This window comes from Camponotus vicinus, unplaced genomic scaffold (genome assembly GCF_025532165.1).
Source record: "Camponotus vicinus isolate PSW18456_S1 unplaced genomic scaffold, iyCamVici1.0 SCAF_1, whole genome shotgun sequence".
NCBI lineage: Eukaryota > Metazoa > Arthropoda > Insecta > Hymenoptera > Formicidae > Camponotus > Camponotus vicinus.
In genome coordinates this window covers 37,105,469-37,121,881 of record NW_028141945.1, presented here as the reverse complement: position 1 = coordinate 37,121,881, position 16,413 = coordinate 37,105,469, and the positions used below count along the sequence as shown (strand labels likewise).

At 37.4% G+C, this 16,413-nt stretch overlaps 3 protein-coding genes and 1 long non-coding RNA gene across 10 annotated transcripts; 1 reads left to right on the top strand and 3 right to left on the bottom strand.

Moving 5' to 3' along the window:
- Positions 1–127: 127 nt before the first annotated feature.
- Positions 128–2,773, bottom strand: LOC145965024 (uncharacterized). Its single transcript, XR_014436589.1, has 3 exons — positions 2,582–2,773; positions 2,063–2,498; positions 128–1,108 (listed from the first exon to the last, which is right to left on the bottom strand). It is a non-coding gene; the product is annotated as an uncharacterized LOC145965024 (long non-coding RNA).
- A 5,889-nt stretch (positions 2,774–8,662) lies between these two features.
- Positions 8,663–12,198, bottom strand: LOC145964946 (TBC1 domain family member 13). Of its 2 annotated transcripts, none has more exons than XM_083088096.1 (10): positions 12,144–12,198; positions 11,445–11,518; positions 11,215–11,343; positions 10,972–11,128; positions 10,739–10,895; positions 10,233–10,431; positions 9,959–10,160; positions 9,751–9,873; positions 9,619–9,676; positions 8,663–9,543 (listed from the first exon to the last, which is right to left on the bottom strand). In XM_083088096.1, exons 1-10 carry the CDS (start codon positions 12,158–12,160, stop codon positions 9,475–9,477), a joined length of 1,185 nt encoding a protein of 394 aa, XP_082944222.1. In that variant the 5' UTR covers positions 12,161–12,198; the 3' UTR covers positions 8,663–9,474. The 2 variants fall into 2 exon arrangements, with proteins under 2 accessions (XP_082944222.1, XP_082944221.1); XM_083088095.1 differs by lacking the exon at positions 12,144–12,198 and adding an exon at positions 11,585–12,104.
- Positions 11,574–14,291, top strand: Pez (protein tyrosine phosphatase non-receptor pez). The gene is made up of 7 exons (XM_083088086.1): positions 11,574–12,297; positions 12,555–12,923; positions 12,997–13,165; positions 13,248–13,409; positions 13,478–13,563; positions 13,677–13,875; positions 13,948–14,291. Exons 2-7 carry the CDS (start codon positions 12,574–12,576, stop codon positions 14,260–14,262), a joined length of 1,281 nt encoding a protein of 426 aa, XP_082944212.1. The 5' UTR covers positions 11,574–12,297; positions 12,555–12,573; the 3' UTR covers positions 14,263–14,291.
- On the bottom strand, positions 12,863–15,914 carry Uros1 (Uroporphyrinogen III synthase 1). Of its 6 annotated transcripts, XM_083088154.1 has the most exons (4): positions 15,517–15,824; positions 15,120–15,349; positions 14,865–15,035; positions 12,863–14,498 (listed from the first exon to the last, which is right to left on the bottom strand). In XM_083088154.1, the coding sequence occupies exons 2-4, from the start codon at positions 15,304–15,306 to the stop codon at positions 14,422–14,424; spliced, it is 435 nt and encodes a 144-aa protein (XP_082944280.1). In that variant the 5' UTR covers positions 15,307–15,349; positions 15,517–15,824; the 3' UTR covers positions 12,863–14,421. The 6 variants fall into 6 exon arrangements, with proteins under 6 accessions (XP_082944280.1, XP_082944271.1, XP_082944244.1 ...); XM_083088145.1 differs by having other exon boundaries at positions 12,863–15,035; positions 15,120–15,158; positions 15,773–15,914; XM_083088118.1 differs by having other exon boundaries at positions 12,863–15,035; positions 15,777–15,877.
- Between the last annotated feature and the right edge of the window lie 499 nt (positions 15,915–16,413).

The window sequence follows — 16,413 nt, the reverse complement described above, 5'->3', positions numbered from 1 at the left end:
CTTAGTAGAATTAAATAATTATATATTTTTAAGACTATAATATTGTTGACATTTAAAATTATTAAACTCTTCTAGAAGATTATAAATTGTTGCGTATATACGAAACAATGAACGCGTTAGTTTAAGTATATAAGTTTTGATTTGATCCTTATTTTTTTTCTGCGTAGATCTAATAAAAAATAAAAAAAAATAAAATGGCAATGTAAAAGAAAGAAAGAGAGCGTCGAGGGGAAAAATAAAATTTGTACGTGTACATGTACGCAGGATTCTCTCCTAAATAATCACGGTCTCCTTATTAAGTCATTTGCATGGACGGAGTATCGGCGATTACTTTGATCCGGACGCGCCGCTCGTTCTTGCTTTGTATTCGATAAGGGAAGTAGTCGCAGTATCCGAAATGTGGCTTGCGCGACGCAGGACGAATCGCGGACAGGACGAAGAGAGAGAAGCGCATACATCGAATTAGTATTTAAAAATATGCGAGCCGATAGATGCAGTTTCCGTGTCGCGCGCTCCCGGCACCTCCCATAAATATGAGATAACGCCTCGTAAGAGAATCTATAATTCTCTCAGTAGCCTCACTTAAAGGTCTAATACGTACTCCGTGGACGATAAGGATCACGCGTAAAAGGACAACGTGCTACGCGCGACGATTGCGCGTTAAAATTCATTAACCCGGATGACGAATTCGAATGTAGACTGATAAAAAACCTGAGCTTGGTCTGTTAATTATCAAGGGCAATATTTTTGCCCAGAGAACAAAAGGTGAAATAAAGGGATCGTAGAATAAAAGGGGAAAGGTCGACGGATTATGTATGCCTGGTAAAAAAAATTGCGTAGAATTACTCGCGCGCGACTCCGCTCCTTCAATCCTCTCTCGTATCAGCCGGCAGAAAAGTAAAATGGCCGTCCGCGTACATTCGGCCGTGGTCTTGTTGATCGATAAAAGCGTCGCGACGCTGGGCGTGTCCGTTCCATGCCGCCTCCGCACAACGTTCCGCGAATCGTCGCGAATCTCCCGGAAATTTTACGGATAAGTGGCCTCGGGGCGAGAAGGCTAGATACTGTTGCCTCGTCTTCCTGTAGCGTCGACAAGGAGCTGTCAATCCTGAATGTTTCAATTATATTAATAAAGAGCGCTGCAATTAATTACATTTTCGTATATAATTTGTTCAAGATATAAATATGTGTATTTAAATTATACTTTTGTATATTTTATACTTAAATTTTCTCTAAATTATATTATCGTATTATTTTACATTTTCTGTTTAAATTTTTTTTCATAGCTCTGATTACTTCGCGAAGTTTAAAAGGATTATATTCGCGCAATCCTTGTCTTAAAGTGCAACGCTGACGGAAAATCCGCTCTCCCTTTCTCTTCTCGCGTTTATCCCACGATAAATTCCACAGCGTCAGCAGTTTCTGGAAAACGGATATTATTCTCCTTCGCCCGCATTTAATTCCGTTCCCATTGAACCGATATTCGTAGACGTTACCCCCGTCTCAATGAAGCGATCTTTTTTTGTTTCTCTCTCCCTCTCCGACCCCGTTCTCTTTATTTCTCTGTCAACGTAGTCGCGGAGATGCAGACGGCAGGATCCAGAACGAAGGAGCGTAAACGGATTAAGAGGGTCCTGCCGGATGACTAAGTTTTAGCCAGACCAGCGCCGGCGCCAAATCCAATTTGATCTTAACGTTAACTCGATCCCGCGTACGGTTACACGCCGAATTAACCGTCGTTGACAACCGTTGAGCTTTTTGACCGATGGCTGAAAAATATTCCTCGCGGAGTTAATGATATGTGGCCAACAAGCGTGCAACGATAGTCGCATCGTGCCAAAATTATAAAATTCAAAGCATCCTATCGCGAAAAATAATAAACTGTCTTCAACGAATTCATATTCGAGTAATTTCGCGGCTATCAATTGTTAAAATTAAAATTAATTAAGATTTAGAATTAATTAAGATTTAGAATTAATTAAGATTTAGAATTAATTACGATTTAGAATTAATTATGATTTAGAATTAATTAAGATTCCATTATCGGGAGAAAGATTTTTACCGATCGCAATCGGGAAAGATTGAGGCAAGTTACGGAAATTGTTTTCCGGTTGCATTCGTCGTCCTCAAGAGAGAGGCCTCCTCCGAGACGATTACTCCGAGGCGAAGGGCGGTAAGCAGGATTCGGCAAAATTGGGGAGAACAGGGGGTGAATTCGGTCCGAGCTCGGGTCCGGTTTATCGAGCTGGAACAACAAGCGGCAATCAGGCATAACTCGATCATTTCATTCTTCCGTGCCTTCCTCCCTTCGTCGCCGCGTTACGACAGTTCGCGGATACACCCCCGCAGTAGTCGGAGACCTCACCCTCGCTCGAGTCTCTCCTCGAGCCTCTCCGTATCCTTCGTCCTGCCGGAGAATCGAGAATCCCAAATCCCAAACACCTCTCTGAGCGCTCTGTACGCGAGCGGAATATTTTTTGGGAGAGGTCCATGTGTATCTGTGTGTTTATATGTAAGATCGTTATCGAAGATACAATTCGTCCGACGAGTGTCGTCGAAACCGACGTAACAATTCTCTTACCACGCGTCTGTCCAAGTCTCTATGCATGCATACACATATATGTATATATGTATGATAAGTGTTATGCTCGATCGAGACAGGCTTACCGTCCTCCAAATCCGCTAAATATGCACCCTCGACTGGTCCAGGCGATTGATCAATTCGACGAGTATATATCGGCCGCGGGTGGATTAATGGGAGAAAGTGCGCAGCCCCGTAATTTCTGAAAAGATAATTTCAATCATTGACGGTGATTATAGGAATGACATTACGATCGTTGATCCCGGTGGATCAATAAAAAAATAAAAAATTCGAGACTTCCTCTTAGATACTACTTATATCCTTATCAATTGTGTAATAAAATTTATTTTTATTCCCATCACTTTTTTGCTGTGCAATATTTCCTTACACTTTTCGATTATGCGTGTATCTCATCGTAATTCCGGATTACCTAAACTCTGCAGCGCTACTTGGAAATTTCTCTAATCCTCGCGCGATGTTAAATGAACTATCGACGATCGAGTTAGGCGGATACCGAGTGACCTCGGGCTTAGAATCCGCCACGATTCTCCTTTTACACGGTTCCCTCTCGCCGTGCAATATTATTCGGTCCACTTGTCGGCACCCCTCGGCGTGTCGGGGTTGCTTGCCCCTATGCAAGTTTCTCGACGCGGCCACCCCTCGTAATCCTGTTACCGACCTCCACGCACCTACGCATCCCACGCACCGTATCCCTGTTTCCCCCCACGCGCTTTGTGCGCCAAAAAAATAGTGTGCCTTTACGAATGCGAACTTTGCTCGCGCATGCACTGAGAGAAAAAAGTTGTTAATTTGACTAAATCATTTATCTAAATTATTATTTTTTTAATTGAAATATTGAAATATTTAAATTAAATAATACATATTAAATCTAACATGATATCTATTTAACTTAAATATTTAAATATTCCAATTAAAAAAATAATAATTTAAACGGTTAAACGGTTTGGTCAAGTTAATTTTTTTCTCAGTGTGTGTATTCATGAAACAACGGGGGCGATAAGATCGACTCTTTCTCTTCCTTTTTTTTTTAGAAATCGGAGATATTTCTGACGACTAAAAATAAAACAGTTATTTATGTGTACAATAGGTAACTTGTTTCTCGGTGATTGTCTCGCTACATCGCGACACCGCAATAATGGCGATTGATAAATCATCGATGTGAAAAAAACTCGGAATGATACGCGCGCGCGCGCGCGCAATCGTGCGTTAATCAAGCCGCGATCGGCGCGAGGCATCAAAGGGCGTCCGATCAAATTGGAAATTCATTGCATGCAAATCACAAGGCGAGAGAGAGAGGGGAAGAGAGAGAAATTTATTTCTTCCTTTATATCTCTCCGCGTGAACCCACCGCTTCTCAATCGCTTCTTTCCCTGCCTCTCATCCTTTTCCTCCTTCCTTCCTTCCTTCCTTCCTGTCAAACCGAGCTCGTAGCCGCAAATTAGCTGCTCACGCGGCGGCTAAAAGAAAATTAAAAGAGGGTTCCCGCCTCTTGGCAACCCCTTCGCCTGCCTTCCCCCTTGTTTTTAGCATTTCGAGAGGCGAGGCTTCATCCTCCTCGCGAAATTTCAGGATCCCATCCCTCGAGTGCGCCATTTTCGCGTTGCATGGCTATGTACGTTGATTGGAATCAGGTGTAGACGAATTTCATTAATGTCGAATATCCGTCAGACATTTGTGGATACAAAGAATCTGCAAGATAACACTAGCATTTTTTCAAGCGCCATGTATTCTCGACGATTCGTCATGAATCCGCAATGTACCATACGCGCGATTAACGTTTAATCTATACGACACATGACAATATATACAAAGAACCCCAGCAACGCCAATCTTCGTCTCTCCTTATCGTAGCGATCAAAGTACGTGTTAATTACACGTACGAGCGAGATGTCGCGCGATAAGATTGAAACCGCAATGCCTAATTAAGAAACGCGAGCTACTCAGAAAAATAAAGTCGAGTGAAGCGGCAGAATGGATGATTGATTGTTCGCATCAAAGAAACCCGCACGCGCGCTTTTATAACGGTTAACTAATGCACTAAAGCCTGTCCTCGACAAGCGATCCGCGATGTCGCCTGAAATATTCATCGACGTCATGTTACAGAAAAGTGCAATTGCTACACTAAGAGGAAAAGTATGTTGAAATAAAAAAATTTTATTTAATTCAAGAAAGCTATTATTATTAATTTAATTTAATTTAATTTAATTTTATTTAATTTAAAAAATTTTATTTAATTCAAGAAAGCTATTATTATTTATTTGGTGCGTACTAATCAATCGTATTGTATTCAAAACGTTTACTTAAGTTTTTATTTACATGTATTAAAAAAATTTATATGCTTGAGAAAATATAATTTTTAACCAACTATTTTAAATTTTAATTTTACAAAATACTTATTGAAATGCGTTTTTTACTTAGAAAAATTTTGAATTTTTTAATTTTAAAAAACAATATACTTAATTTAATAAATTATAGTATATATTTTATGAAAATAGTATTTAAATATAAATAATATAAATAATTAAAAAAAAATAATGTACTTAATATAATATGCATATTTAATTAAAATTAAAAATGTCTTTAAATGAAATAAATAATTCCTTTCATTTCAAAGCAAAAGTTTCAAGAAGACAAATGTATTTGATTTAAAAGAATTTTTCCCTCCAGTGTATAAACAGAAAAAGACAGTAAGAATCATATCAGTTCTCTAATATAAACAAAATATACACTGATCGTGTAGCGAATGTGTCTCGTCGTTTCGGCGACCGGCAAAGTCTGTTATTACAGTTGTAAGTCTTAATCCACCTCCGCGATCGCTTGGTGGCCAACCCCCTTTCCTACAGCGTAATCCCGTAAAAGATGTAAATTTCCGCTCCTCGCCTCCCGTCTCTCGACGACGAGCGAGGAATGAGCGTGTATCAACTCGTGAATCGTACAATCGCGCGTGTGTACCGTTGGATTTAGCCGCACACGGGGTCGGAGTAGTCGGATAGTTACAAGCGGGTTGCAACGGGTCGGTGTAATGCGCTACCCAGCCACGGGCAAATATTCGCAGATGTGAGCCGAGCAACGAAAATTCGGCTTTGCAGCACTCGTGTGCCGGCGTACTAGCTAACAGGATTTATTTGTATCTACGTGTACGTACCGCGCGTTCCGCATTTCAAAGCCCTCTCTCTCTCCCTTTCTCTCTGTTTCTGTTTCTCTCTGCATCCGCTGGGTTGAATTGATATATATGTAGTGGGTGCACGCTATATATCTGCTGCTGTACGACTACACGCATGTACATATAGCACATATATGTGGTAGGGGGAGAGAGAAAGAGAGAGACGGAGAGGGAACTGAGCTAACTAACGGGCTAGCAGTTCATTAGAGATCGCTAAACTCTAGGGTGGCTCGTAACGGGAGCAGGGGATGAGGATTTCGTTATTTCGCGATATGCGTTCCGTTCGAGAAAAGGATAGTCCCTCATTGAATTTTCCCTCGGAGCAGATCCTGCGATAAATTCTGATATATTCGCGCATGCAGAGTTGCAGTCTGCACATCCGCGGTTGTTAAAATTCCGAAAGAAGCGCGATGCCGATGAATCGGGGACGGAGATGTTTCCTTCTATCAATATTTATCAATATCTCGCCTCGCCGGACATTGCGAGCGGAAATGAGGCTCGTGTACGCGAGAGGAGGGATGAATGGCGGCGAGACCAAAGGATCCTCCCCGAAGATCGATCGCGCGGCGACGGTTGTCGGCGTCTATCGATCGAATGCCGATAATCTACGGATCGGTTCTCGGATAGCAGCGAGTTATTATGTAATGGGACGACGTATGCGGCAATATAAAATCGACTTGTAACGTCGTGACGCGCGGCGCGAGAGAGAGAGGTACAAGATCCGTGTATGTACAATGCACGAAATGACAGTTGGAGACGACGCGAACGCCGACTGTATCCACCGACACAGATAAACGATTGAGATCCTTGATACATCGGACCACCAACGAATAGAAGATAGCACGTCGCGGTAAATTAACTGTAAACTGTACTGAGCATGTGTCCCCCCTTTCCCCCGTAATAGCATCTTTATGTGTCATAGTAACTGGATTTAAAAGGAATTATAAAGACGCGAATGTGTTATCGTCACATTCCTCCCTCTTTACGATATAAAAACCTTGAGGCTTATCATGAAAATCACGTACAAAAGTTGAAGGTTTTTAATGTTTTGACGAGAGGGAGACACAATGGATCGATCGCTATTCTTTCGCGATTCCCAAGTCCGTATTAGGTCGCGCACGAATCTATCACGTCTGGAAAGGCGTGCCGAAGCACTCCTTTGAGAGGTCAAGATCCATCAATCCGAGCCGTGTATGCAGCCGCACCGGGACCACCGCTGGGAACGCCGACGAACAATCTGCCAAGTCATCCCCGACCGATCTTGGCACATTCGTCAACTTCGTGGCTTCGTGTGTCACCTCCTCGGCTGACGTGGGAAATCTGGTGACCCATGTTGAATTTGACAGAAATCAAATCTTGCGCGTAGCGAGAAAGGTTCTTCAGCATTCGTCCCTTCGCGTAGAATTTCGCGAGGAATTAATCGTACATTTTTTATGCTTTCGAAAAAACATTTGCAATTATAAATATAATATATATAATAGATATATAATAGATATATAATAGATATTGCACTGGATTATGCATTTGTGGCAGCATTTTTCTTCCTTATTTTTTTCTGGAAATAGAATACAATTTAATCATCGAGACTTGATTTCTCTCTCGGACAAAAGATGCTCTCTCCGCAATTTTTTAACAAGAAAAATTAAAATTTTTGTCTTCGGGCGGTGGAGTCTGATGAATTCCCGACTACCAGAAGACGGCAGCCATCTCGCCGGCGCGGTGATCTCTTAACGATCGCATCACCGATCATAAAATCCGCGATCTCTCTGATTAGACGAAAAGCCGTCTGGCGACGAGAGAGATGGCCGAGATAAATTTCGAGCTTCGACCCTAATGACAGGGGCGTGTTTATGGTAGGGAGATGTCTACTGTGCGACTAATTTCTGTATAGTTTTAGAGCCCGCGGGCTCCCGGGCACGACCCTCTTATTCTTCATTAGACTCTGATTGCCGTTAGATTATTATTGCGGCCTCGTAACTACTTGTCGCACATCACACATTCACGTTCACTGAAAAACAGAGATATTAGCGCACGAAGATTTATATTATTCGACTTCGCGTTTTCGCCAAAAGTATCAATGTATCTGTAAATTAAAATCGAATAAAAAAATATACGCGGCTCGACCGCCGTCGCTGAACCTTGGATATGAATTGAGATTATAAATCAGGTAATCAACCGCCATAAAAGTCCACCCACACGAGCGCGCGTGCTTTTTTTCTGGGACCCTGCCCGATTTTTATGCCCGGTATTCGGATCGCGGGGAGCACGTCTATCCTCAAAATCTCGAGATACGACAGCGATTCGCCACGCGAGGACCCGTGACACAACCTGGTTCCTGTATCCGCTCCAAAGGAAACACGTCGGTGATGAAGAAGATCGCTGGGAATCAGCTGGCTCTCGTAATTTTCTATGCTATTTATAAACAGATATTATTTAGCGCTATTTTTAATTTCGCGATACAAACAAAGGATATATATGATTTTCTCTTAATTATACGCATAATTTTTTTTCCACTCCGTCATTCTTTAACAATTTCAGCGTACGTCTATTGCATTACGTAGACTGCGATAGAAATAGCTTCAGTGCATGAACTGAAACGTTCCCTCATTAATATTCCCGCCGTCGTCCGGGTCAATCATTCTACTCTGTGCAAAGTGAGACGAGATGAAATAAAATCCAGAAATTCGGTTTATTCTACTCGTGAACGCGGCGGCTTTATTAATCCAATAATGATCACCGCGCGCGCGCGAGTAAAATGAAGAATGCATATTTGATTTCCTATCCTTCTAGGAGGTCCGAGTTGCGTCGTCGATCGTTTGCACAGTAATTCAATTGTGTAGAGATACTCGTACGTAGGATGGAATATGATAAAGGGAACCCCTCTGACACATCCGGTGGAAAACTAATAATATTTCCCTTTATTTTATAAACGTAATTCGAAAACGTCTCGCATTTTTTTTTATTATAAAAATAAGATTATAAAATTTGATATATATCTTCGCTTAAACATATTATGTAATTATTATGGCGCGTATACAAATGATACTAATCTACTGTGATGTGATTATTGCAAGATATTGGACACAATCGGGGAAGCCTAAGAATAAGATTCTCTTTCTTTTAATCCTCATCTTATCATTACTTGCGCTTACGAAATGATTATATATTATCGATTGTATAAATTTACCTTTTAAAGTCTTCAGCCGTATTACTTTCTAATGTAATGTTATGTATATACAAACATCATCATTTTAAATATATCAAAAGTTTGACACGTGGCATCAAAAATGCTGATATAAATCTCATATTCGTTGGGCGCTAATCAATATTATGTACAGCTCATATACATACAGCTGTGTATGTTAAATATTGATATAATATAAATGCCAATTCCCAAACAGCACAAAAAGGCCAAAAGACGTCTTAAAGACGTCTAGAGGATTTTAAAACGTCTTTAAACGTCTTTTGGACATGTGTGTTGTCTGGGTTATACCTTTCATCGAACCATCGATACATTTTTATATACATATGATATATTTTATATTTTAATTTATATTTTATTGCATCTCTCCTCTAAAATAATGCATTCATGATGATATATCGCGCACAGCGCAGTAAGAGGAGAGGCAAAAATCACGATATTCAACATCCGAAATATTATTGCAGCTCAATTGTGATTTAATTAGAAAGAAAATAAGAATTAAAAAAACTATAAAGTCTTGCCCGCCAAAGCAGCCGCTTTAGAAAGCACAATTTGAATGTCCATCGATGGAAAATTCTAAATATATATAGAATATATTATTTTTTTTAGATTCTATATAAATATAAATGCATATACATATATTTTTCTCACCTGTAAAAGTTTAACATTTGCAGCAAAGTCGCCAGTCAGTAACTGGTCCCTTAATAATCTAAAAATATTTATATATGTGTTAGAGAACAACAAAGATTATTGTTATAGACACGATAAAATCTTTTTACTCACAGAATCATGGCACAGCAGATATGTATGAGGAAACTGAATCTATTCTCATCGGCAAACAAGGAATCCCATATCCTCATAACATCTGGCAGGGGAAATTCTTGCGAAAGAAGAAGCGTCAACCATCTTGTTTCAAACAGAAGAATAATAACAGTGAGAATAATAAAGTAAAAACGAGGAATGCTATAATAATAACGATATTCATCAATACCTAAAGCTGTAATATTGTGGACACAGTTCTTGTTGATGCAAACGCAACCAAACATCGGGATCATTAGCTCTAACTTGATTCGTCAATTTACTCATCATTGAATTAATTCCAAATTCAGCTTCATCCAACGTCTTTATAAAGAAATCCCGTATTTCGGCCATTAGATTGGTAAAACAGAAGAAAGTATCTGCTTCGGCATGTTCTGTAAAACAAAAAATATTTATTACCATTGGAAAGTATTGTTTAGAAAGTGTTCTTATATTGTAATACGCACTTCTCCATGTTGGATCTGGATCACAAGCAAATGCATGATATATAGGTCCAACTATCTCATTCATACCCTGCACATAACCTTGACCAGGGTTCAACTTGGCGTATAAAAAGAGTATTCTCTCTAAAACTTCCCAATGTGCTTCACCACCTTCGGTCAATGGCGCATAATCTTCCGCAGCCTTCCTGACAGAGACTGCTATCTAATAGATAAAAGAAATAATGTGATAAGTCACAACATCATATCTGCAGGATATGAATTATGGAACTACTTTACTCATATACTCTATCTAGTATACAATATCTATACAAGAGATATAAAATTGTATAATAAAAATGTTTTTTTTCCCTAAGAATGCTATTTTAATAAAACATATATTATTCTATTTGCATCATTTATAATACCTGCTGCTTTCCGTTCATTAATGTAAAGGCAAGCATAAATAAAGTCTATTAATAAATTTAATAAAAAAATTGACGATGGAAGCTTTAATGTTCATAGTTTGTTACCTTGGTTACTCCTAATCCTTTCCTTTCAACATTTGCGCTTTTCAGTACAGTATGTTGAACTCTATTGTGTAAACGTTGCTGACCATTAGCACTCACTATTTTTTGACATGGATAATCAGTACCTTGTTGAAAAAATGATATGTCTGGACATAGCCGCCTGTATAAATATAATTTATCATTAATCTCATTCTCATTAACAGATTTTATATAGCGTTATATAATTCAATATTCACCTAACATCTTTATCAATCTGAAGGAGAACTTCGTTATCTTTAAAGTACGTTTGCCATTTACTGTCTGGATTTAAATTGAGAGGATGATCGTGCAACGTTACATCAACTCTCTCTTTGTCCTCTGCATTAGATTCTCCAGGCATAACAATGAGATCTTCTACAATCGAAGCAAATAAAAATTTATATATAATAGTTGTAAGCATAAATTATCTCCATCATACAAGCATCATTCTATTCGCTTACCAATGAAAGTGTTATACAACTCCCTTTTGCGCTTTAGAGTCTCCAACCAACTGGACCTTTTCGGCGGCAAATAGTTCAACAGCAACTTCCAACATAGAGGCCTCAGGCCACCAGGCTCGTCAGGAACGCCTACAATAAAAATATCAGATTACCAGAGAAAGCTCGCGATGTCAGATCGGAATCATCACGCGATAAGCAGACTGGGATTAAATCATATGTGACGAACGTACCATGGAAACATATTTTGCCGAGACTGACGGTATCTATTTCGTCTGCGTTGAGAATATCATCGAATTCGCTCAACCTGCAAAATAGCTCTCTCGTTAACGCCCAGATACATATCTTTATTTACCTGAGACTCTCGACTCACTTCTTTCGCAGAATGCTCATTTTCCTCGCGCGCGAAGAACCCGAAGGAACATGTGACACGCAAAGCGGGGCTCCAGCAGCGTGGGGAATCTCTATTCGCGGATTTACTGTCCCTTATCGGCATTCGGTAGGCGTGTGCAGCGACGCGTGAAGCGATATATCCGTTTTCTCATTATTGATAGCGGATTGTCAGATCGGCTGGCACGCGGAATAATCGCTATCGCTCTGTCAAATTGCCGCGAGGGTGACAGACGGCCAGCTGTGCGCTACGTCAACGACGATGGTCACTGACATTTCACTCTGACAGAAAGTATCGATATACCTTTCCCGCAATTTCTCGATATCTCGGCACCGATATTCATTCAACGATGCAGATACAACGCTTTCTCGAGATATCTACTGCAAATGAATGAAAGTACGTATGCGCAGTATCTACATGCATGTAGGTGAGAAAAGCAGATAAAGCTTTTTCGTCAATTAAAAAAAATGGAAAAATAAAGAATAGAGGATTAAGCGCGCTTAAAGTTGAGTATCTACGCAAAAACATACTATTGTTGTACCTTAAGAGCAATTCCATGTCCACCTTGATACTGATTGATAACGAAGTGTCAAGTAATAATTGTGAAAATACACATGTTTATCTTATATACGTTCGTTAAATACCAATGTGCTTACACAAGAAAGTGATGAGTGTACGATATTTTAAGACATTGGGTAAGTTTGCTTACATATACAATGGAAAAAGCATATATTGGAAGTTTCTTATTATAATTTAACACATTACATTATTTATCATTATAATTTTATCAGAAATTGAGCCTGTATAATTTTTCTTTTCGTTATAATATTTAATAATACTTAATATATTAATATAAGAATTTCTCTTAACCTCCAGTTTCTTGCATTATTATACTTATTTTAAACTTTTAGGTCTTAAATCGTCCGCATAATATGTCTACGTATGTTTTTAGTTACCTTGCAACTGTAAAAATGCCATTCAAGTTTCATTTAAAAAAAAGCAGGCAATATAATGTCGTGTCCAAGAATCAGTATGTGATTTGTGTCGAATTGTTAGACGCTACTTCTATAGAATGCACGCTCAGTATCGACAGTGTTGGTCAAGAATGCCTGAACAATGTGACACAGCGTTTAGGAGTAGGACAACCAGAGTTTTTTGGCTTACGCTATATTTATTGTCACGATAGCCCAGCGTTGCGTTGGGTAGACATGGATAAACCTTTAAAGAGACAACTTGAAAAGGATGCCAAGAACTTTACGCTTTATTTAAGAGTCATGTATTATGTCACAGATGTCCAATTTATTCAAGATGAAATGACAAGGTACTTATAAGTTCCCTAAGCAATGCAAATCTCTAAATAAGTATAACTTTAATTCTTTTCCTTTTTTTTTTAGATATCATTATTATCTTCAATTAAAAAGCGATATTTTAGAAGACAGGATACATTGTAATCCTAGACAGGCTTGTCTATTAGCAAGCTATTCTATGCAAGCTGAATTTGGAAATTACAGTCCAGAGAGACATACAGTAGAGTGTCTCCAGCAGTGCACTTTTTTTCCAAATGTAACATTAATTTTCATGGCTAAAGAAATTTTACTTTAATCACAAATTTTATATACTTCATATACTATATTTTTATACTTAGGAAGTGATCAAGATTGATTCAGGTGGACAAGACTCTCTCTTACATACAGCGATATGTCAGTACAAGAGTCTTACCAATGTTACGCAAGCTAGCGCAGAAGAGCTGTATATCTCAATTGTCATGCAGCTAGAAGGATATGGCAATGAAACATTTACTGCCAAAGTAAACATATCATAATATGTCTCTCAATTACTCTAGTTTTTCAATTATGCAAAAAATATATATTTCAGGATAACAGTAACAATAAAGTTATTCTTGGAATTTCCATCAACGGAATTATGGTGGCCTATCCTAATACACAAACGCAATTTTACAGGTTAATTTATTCTATATACATATGTACAAATATACATATATGCGTGTCTATATATGACTTATATATAGATATACTAAACATTGCAATACATTAGATAATTTTATACTTTACAGATGGAGAGACATTAGTAATGTCATAAATCATAAGAAAACGTTTAGGATAGAGTGCCAATTGGAGGGTGAAGAAGCGAAACAATTTGTATTTACCGAATCACGTAACGCGAAATATATATGGAGATTATGTATAGCCCAACATACATTTTACATGCAATATCAAGAGCATCGTTCTCTAGAAAGATCCAATGGCTATTTTGTGCGTATAAATAAACGCTTGATGCTACAGCATTAGTTTAGTCAAACAATTAAAAACGATATATTGTTTCAGGATAATGATACAAACGATTCAAATGAGCAAACAGTAATGAATTTGGATAACCGGGCCGCGGACAGTATGAGATGGACAAGCTATAACGATCTTTCGACATCACCATATCCTGTCGTATCTGTTTCGTCAACGGATATAAACAATTTGCGCGCATTATTACCATCGTACAGACCGGCGCCCGATTATGAAACGGCGGTTCAAATGAAATATAATGGAGGAAACGCTCCTCAGCCTTATTATGCGAATCAATCCGCGATAGTTGGTTCGGACATTTCGTGCCTTCTTGGTAATGTTGTAAATCGTAACAGATATTGAATTTAATAAAATAATTGTATGATCATTAAGTTTTACTTGTCTATCTGCATCTCTGTTCTATTGTTTATATAAATAGACAATGATGTGCGAAAAAACAGAGATTTAATATGTACTGAGATTATTAGCAATAAATAATATTAATATCATTAAGCATTAGCATCAAGTGCTTTCAGTTAAATTTTCCAAACATTCAGCAGTTGTGATCGCGCGCATCAAAGCTTCCGGTTCCGGTTTATCTGCAGTGGTATATACATTAAAACCAGAATTAATTAATGCATGTTTTGTCACAGGACCTATTGCTACTGCTTTTATATTTTTTATATCATAAGAGTTTTTTCTAAATTGTGTTGTAACATGTTCTACTATAGATGGACTGAAAAAAACAAAAATGCTAGGAGATTTTTTAAGTATTTTTGATAAATCCTGCTCTAATAATTCACTTGCTAATGTTTTATAAACCACAATTTTTTGTATTGTAACTCCATTATCGTTAAGAATACATGCTATAGTTTCTCGTGCAATGTCACTGCATGGATACAATAATGGTTTTGAATCTTTTTTTATATCAAGAATAATCCTTTCAGCTAATTGCTTTGAATTACCAGATTCACTACCGATACAATGTTGCAGATTAAGTTGATTTCTTGCGAGAGAATCAGTTGTAGGTCCTATACAGTATACCGGTATCTGTTGCCAAGAATATAGAATATTTACATCTTTTTTTACCACCAATGAAATGGCTTCAATTGTACGTGGACTCGTTAATATTAAACCTACAACATAAATTTACAAAATAATAGAAAATAATTGATGAGATAGTAACACATATAATTGTACATGTACAATTAATATATTACCACTATATTTATCCGCTGTTGACAGACATGCTCGCAATTCTGAAATATTTACAAATTCAAATTGTAATGTTTGTAAATATTCGCAAGTATAACCAGTAGATTCTAACGTCTTTATATACATTTCCTGTTTATCACTAATCTCAGACAATCCTTTACATAATACCACTATTTTATTATTCTCAAGCATTATATGAGCAATACAGTATACTGTGATTTATCAAATTAAAATTCTGGAACAAAAGAATATGTATTATATCAGAACATACACATATCTAAATACTTGTTACATTCTTAAAACTTTTGTAAATCTTAAATATGATCAAATATGTTTTAAATTAAAAATCTAAAAATATAAGATCACTTTCTTGTTGCCAAAAAAGGGAATTTTATTACACACCTGTAAAAACTTACTTTGCTGAAATAATTTAAAAAAATCAATTTCCTATCTATATGTTTCAAAATAGATTATCAGGTACTGACAAATAGTGTAAAATCATTTATGCGTATGTTTATTTACATATAAATTACTAAATAAATTAATATTAATTGAAATATGCATTACTAAATAAAACACAACCCACAAATATAATTTCTATCTTTGCTTGTCATTATCAATCATCGACAAGATAATAATGAAAAAACGATGACATTACCAACCGATTGGGCTGTGGTCCGACAGAGAGAAGAATGAAAGCCGAGAGGTGTCATGGCGCGCTTTTAGGTTAGGTGTAGAGGTCGAGGGTCAAGGAAAAGTGTGGCAGATAAAGTGTGGAAGCCGCCATTTTGAGAATAATGAGATCGAACTAAGCGCGGCTTTCAAAAGCGTATATATATCGTAAATATGAGAGAACATATGAAAGAACTATTGTGTATGTAAATATATTCATAGTGTATATTTATATCAGAGAGAAGACTGAGAGGTATCATAGCCCGTTTTTAGGTGATCTCTGAAAGCGATACTCTCTCTGTGAACATTAAAAACGTGGACATGAACTACAAAACCAATGTCCACGAATGTTCTCAGAGGGTAACATATATGTCTTCTCTCTGATAATATAAATAATATAAATAAAAATATAAATAATTTAATTAATAATAATTTATTATATAAAGATATTAATATGTTCTCTCTTTTCACACTATTATTTATTTATTTATTTATGTGTCTTCTTCTTCATCTCAACATCATTTATTTATTTATTTAGCTCGCTACAAGTCTTTTAAAATGCAAAACTAAATATTATAGAATTTGACTTTGGAAAAACGCGGTAAAAATAAATTTATAAAATGTTTG

Coding starts and splice junctions, on each gene's coding strand:
- Pez (XM_083088086.1), top strand. CDS start 12,574: ATGCCATTCAAGTTTCATTTAAAAAAAAGCAGGCAATATAATGTCGTG. Junction 13,166..13,247: donor AGTGCACTTTTTTTCCAAAT/GTAACATTAATT, acceptor TTTTATACTTAG/GAAGTGATCAAGATTGATTC. Junction 13,876..13,947: donor AAAGATCCAATGGCTATTTT/GTGCGTATAAAT, acceptor ATATTGTTTCAG/GATAATGATACAAACGATTC.
- Uros1 (XM_083088118.1), bottom strand. CDS start 15,306: ATGCTTGAGAATAATAAAATAGTGGTATTATGTAAAGGATTGTCTGAG. Junction 15,036..15,119: donor AACAGCGGATAAATATAGTG/GTAATATATTAA, acceptor TTTATGTTGTAG/GTTTAATATTAACGAGTCCA.
- LOC145964946 (XM_083088095.1), bottom strand. CDS start 11,604: ATGAGCATTCTGCGAAAGAA. Junction 9,874..9,958: donor CCACAATATTACAGCTTTAG/GTATTGATGAAT, acceptor GTTTGAAACAAG/ATGGTTGACGCTTCTTCTTT. Junction 9,544..9,618: donor CAAATGTTAAACTTTTACAG/GTGAGAAAAATA, acceptor ATATATATTTAG/AATTTTCCATCGATGGACAT.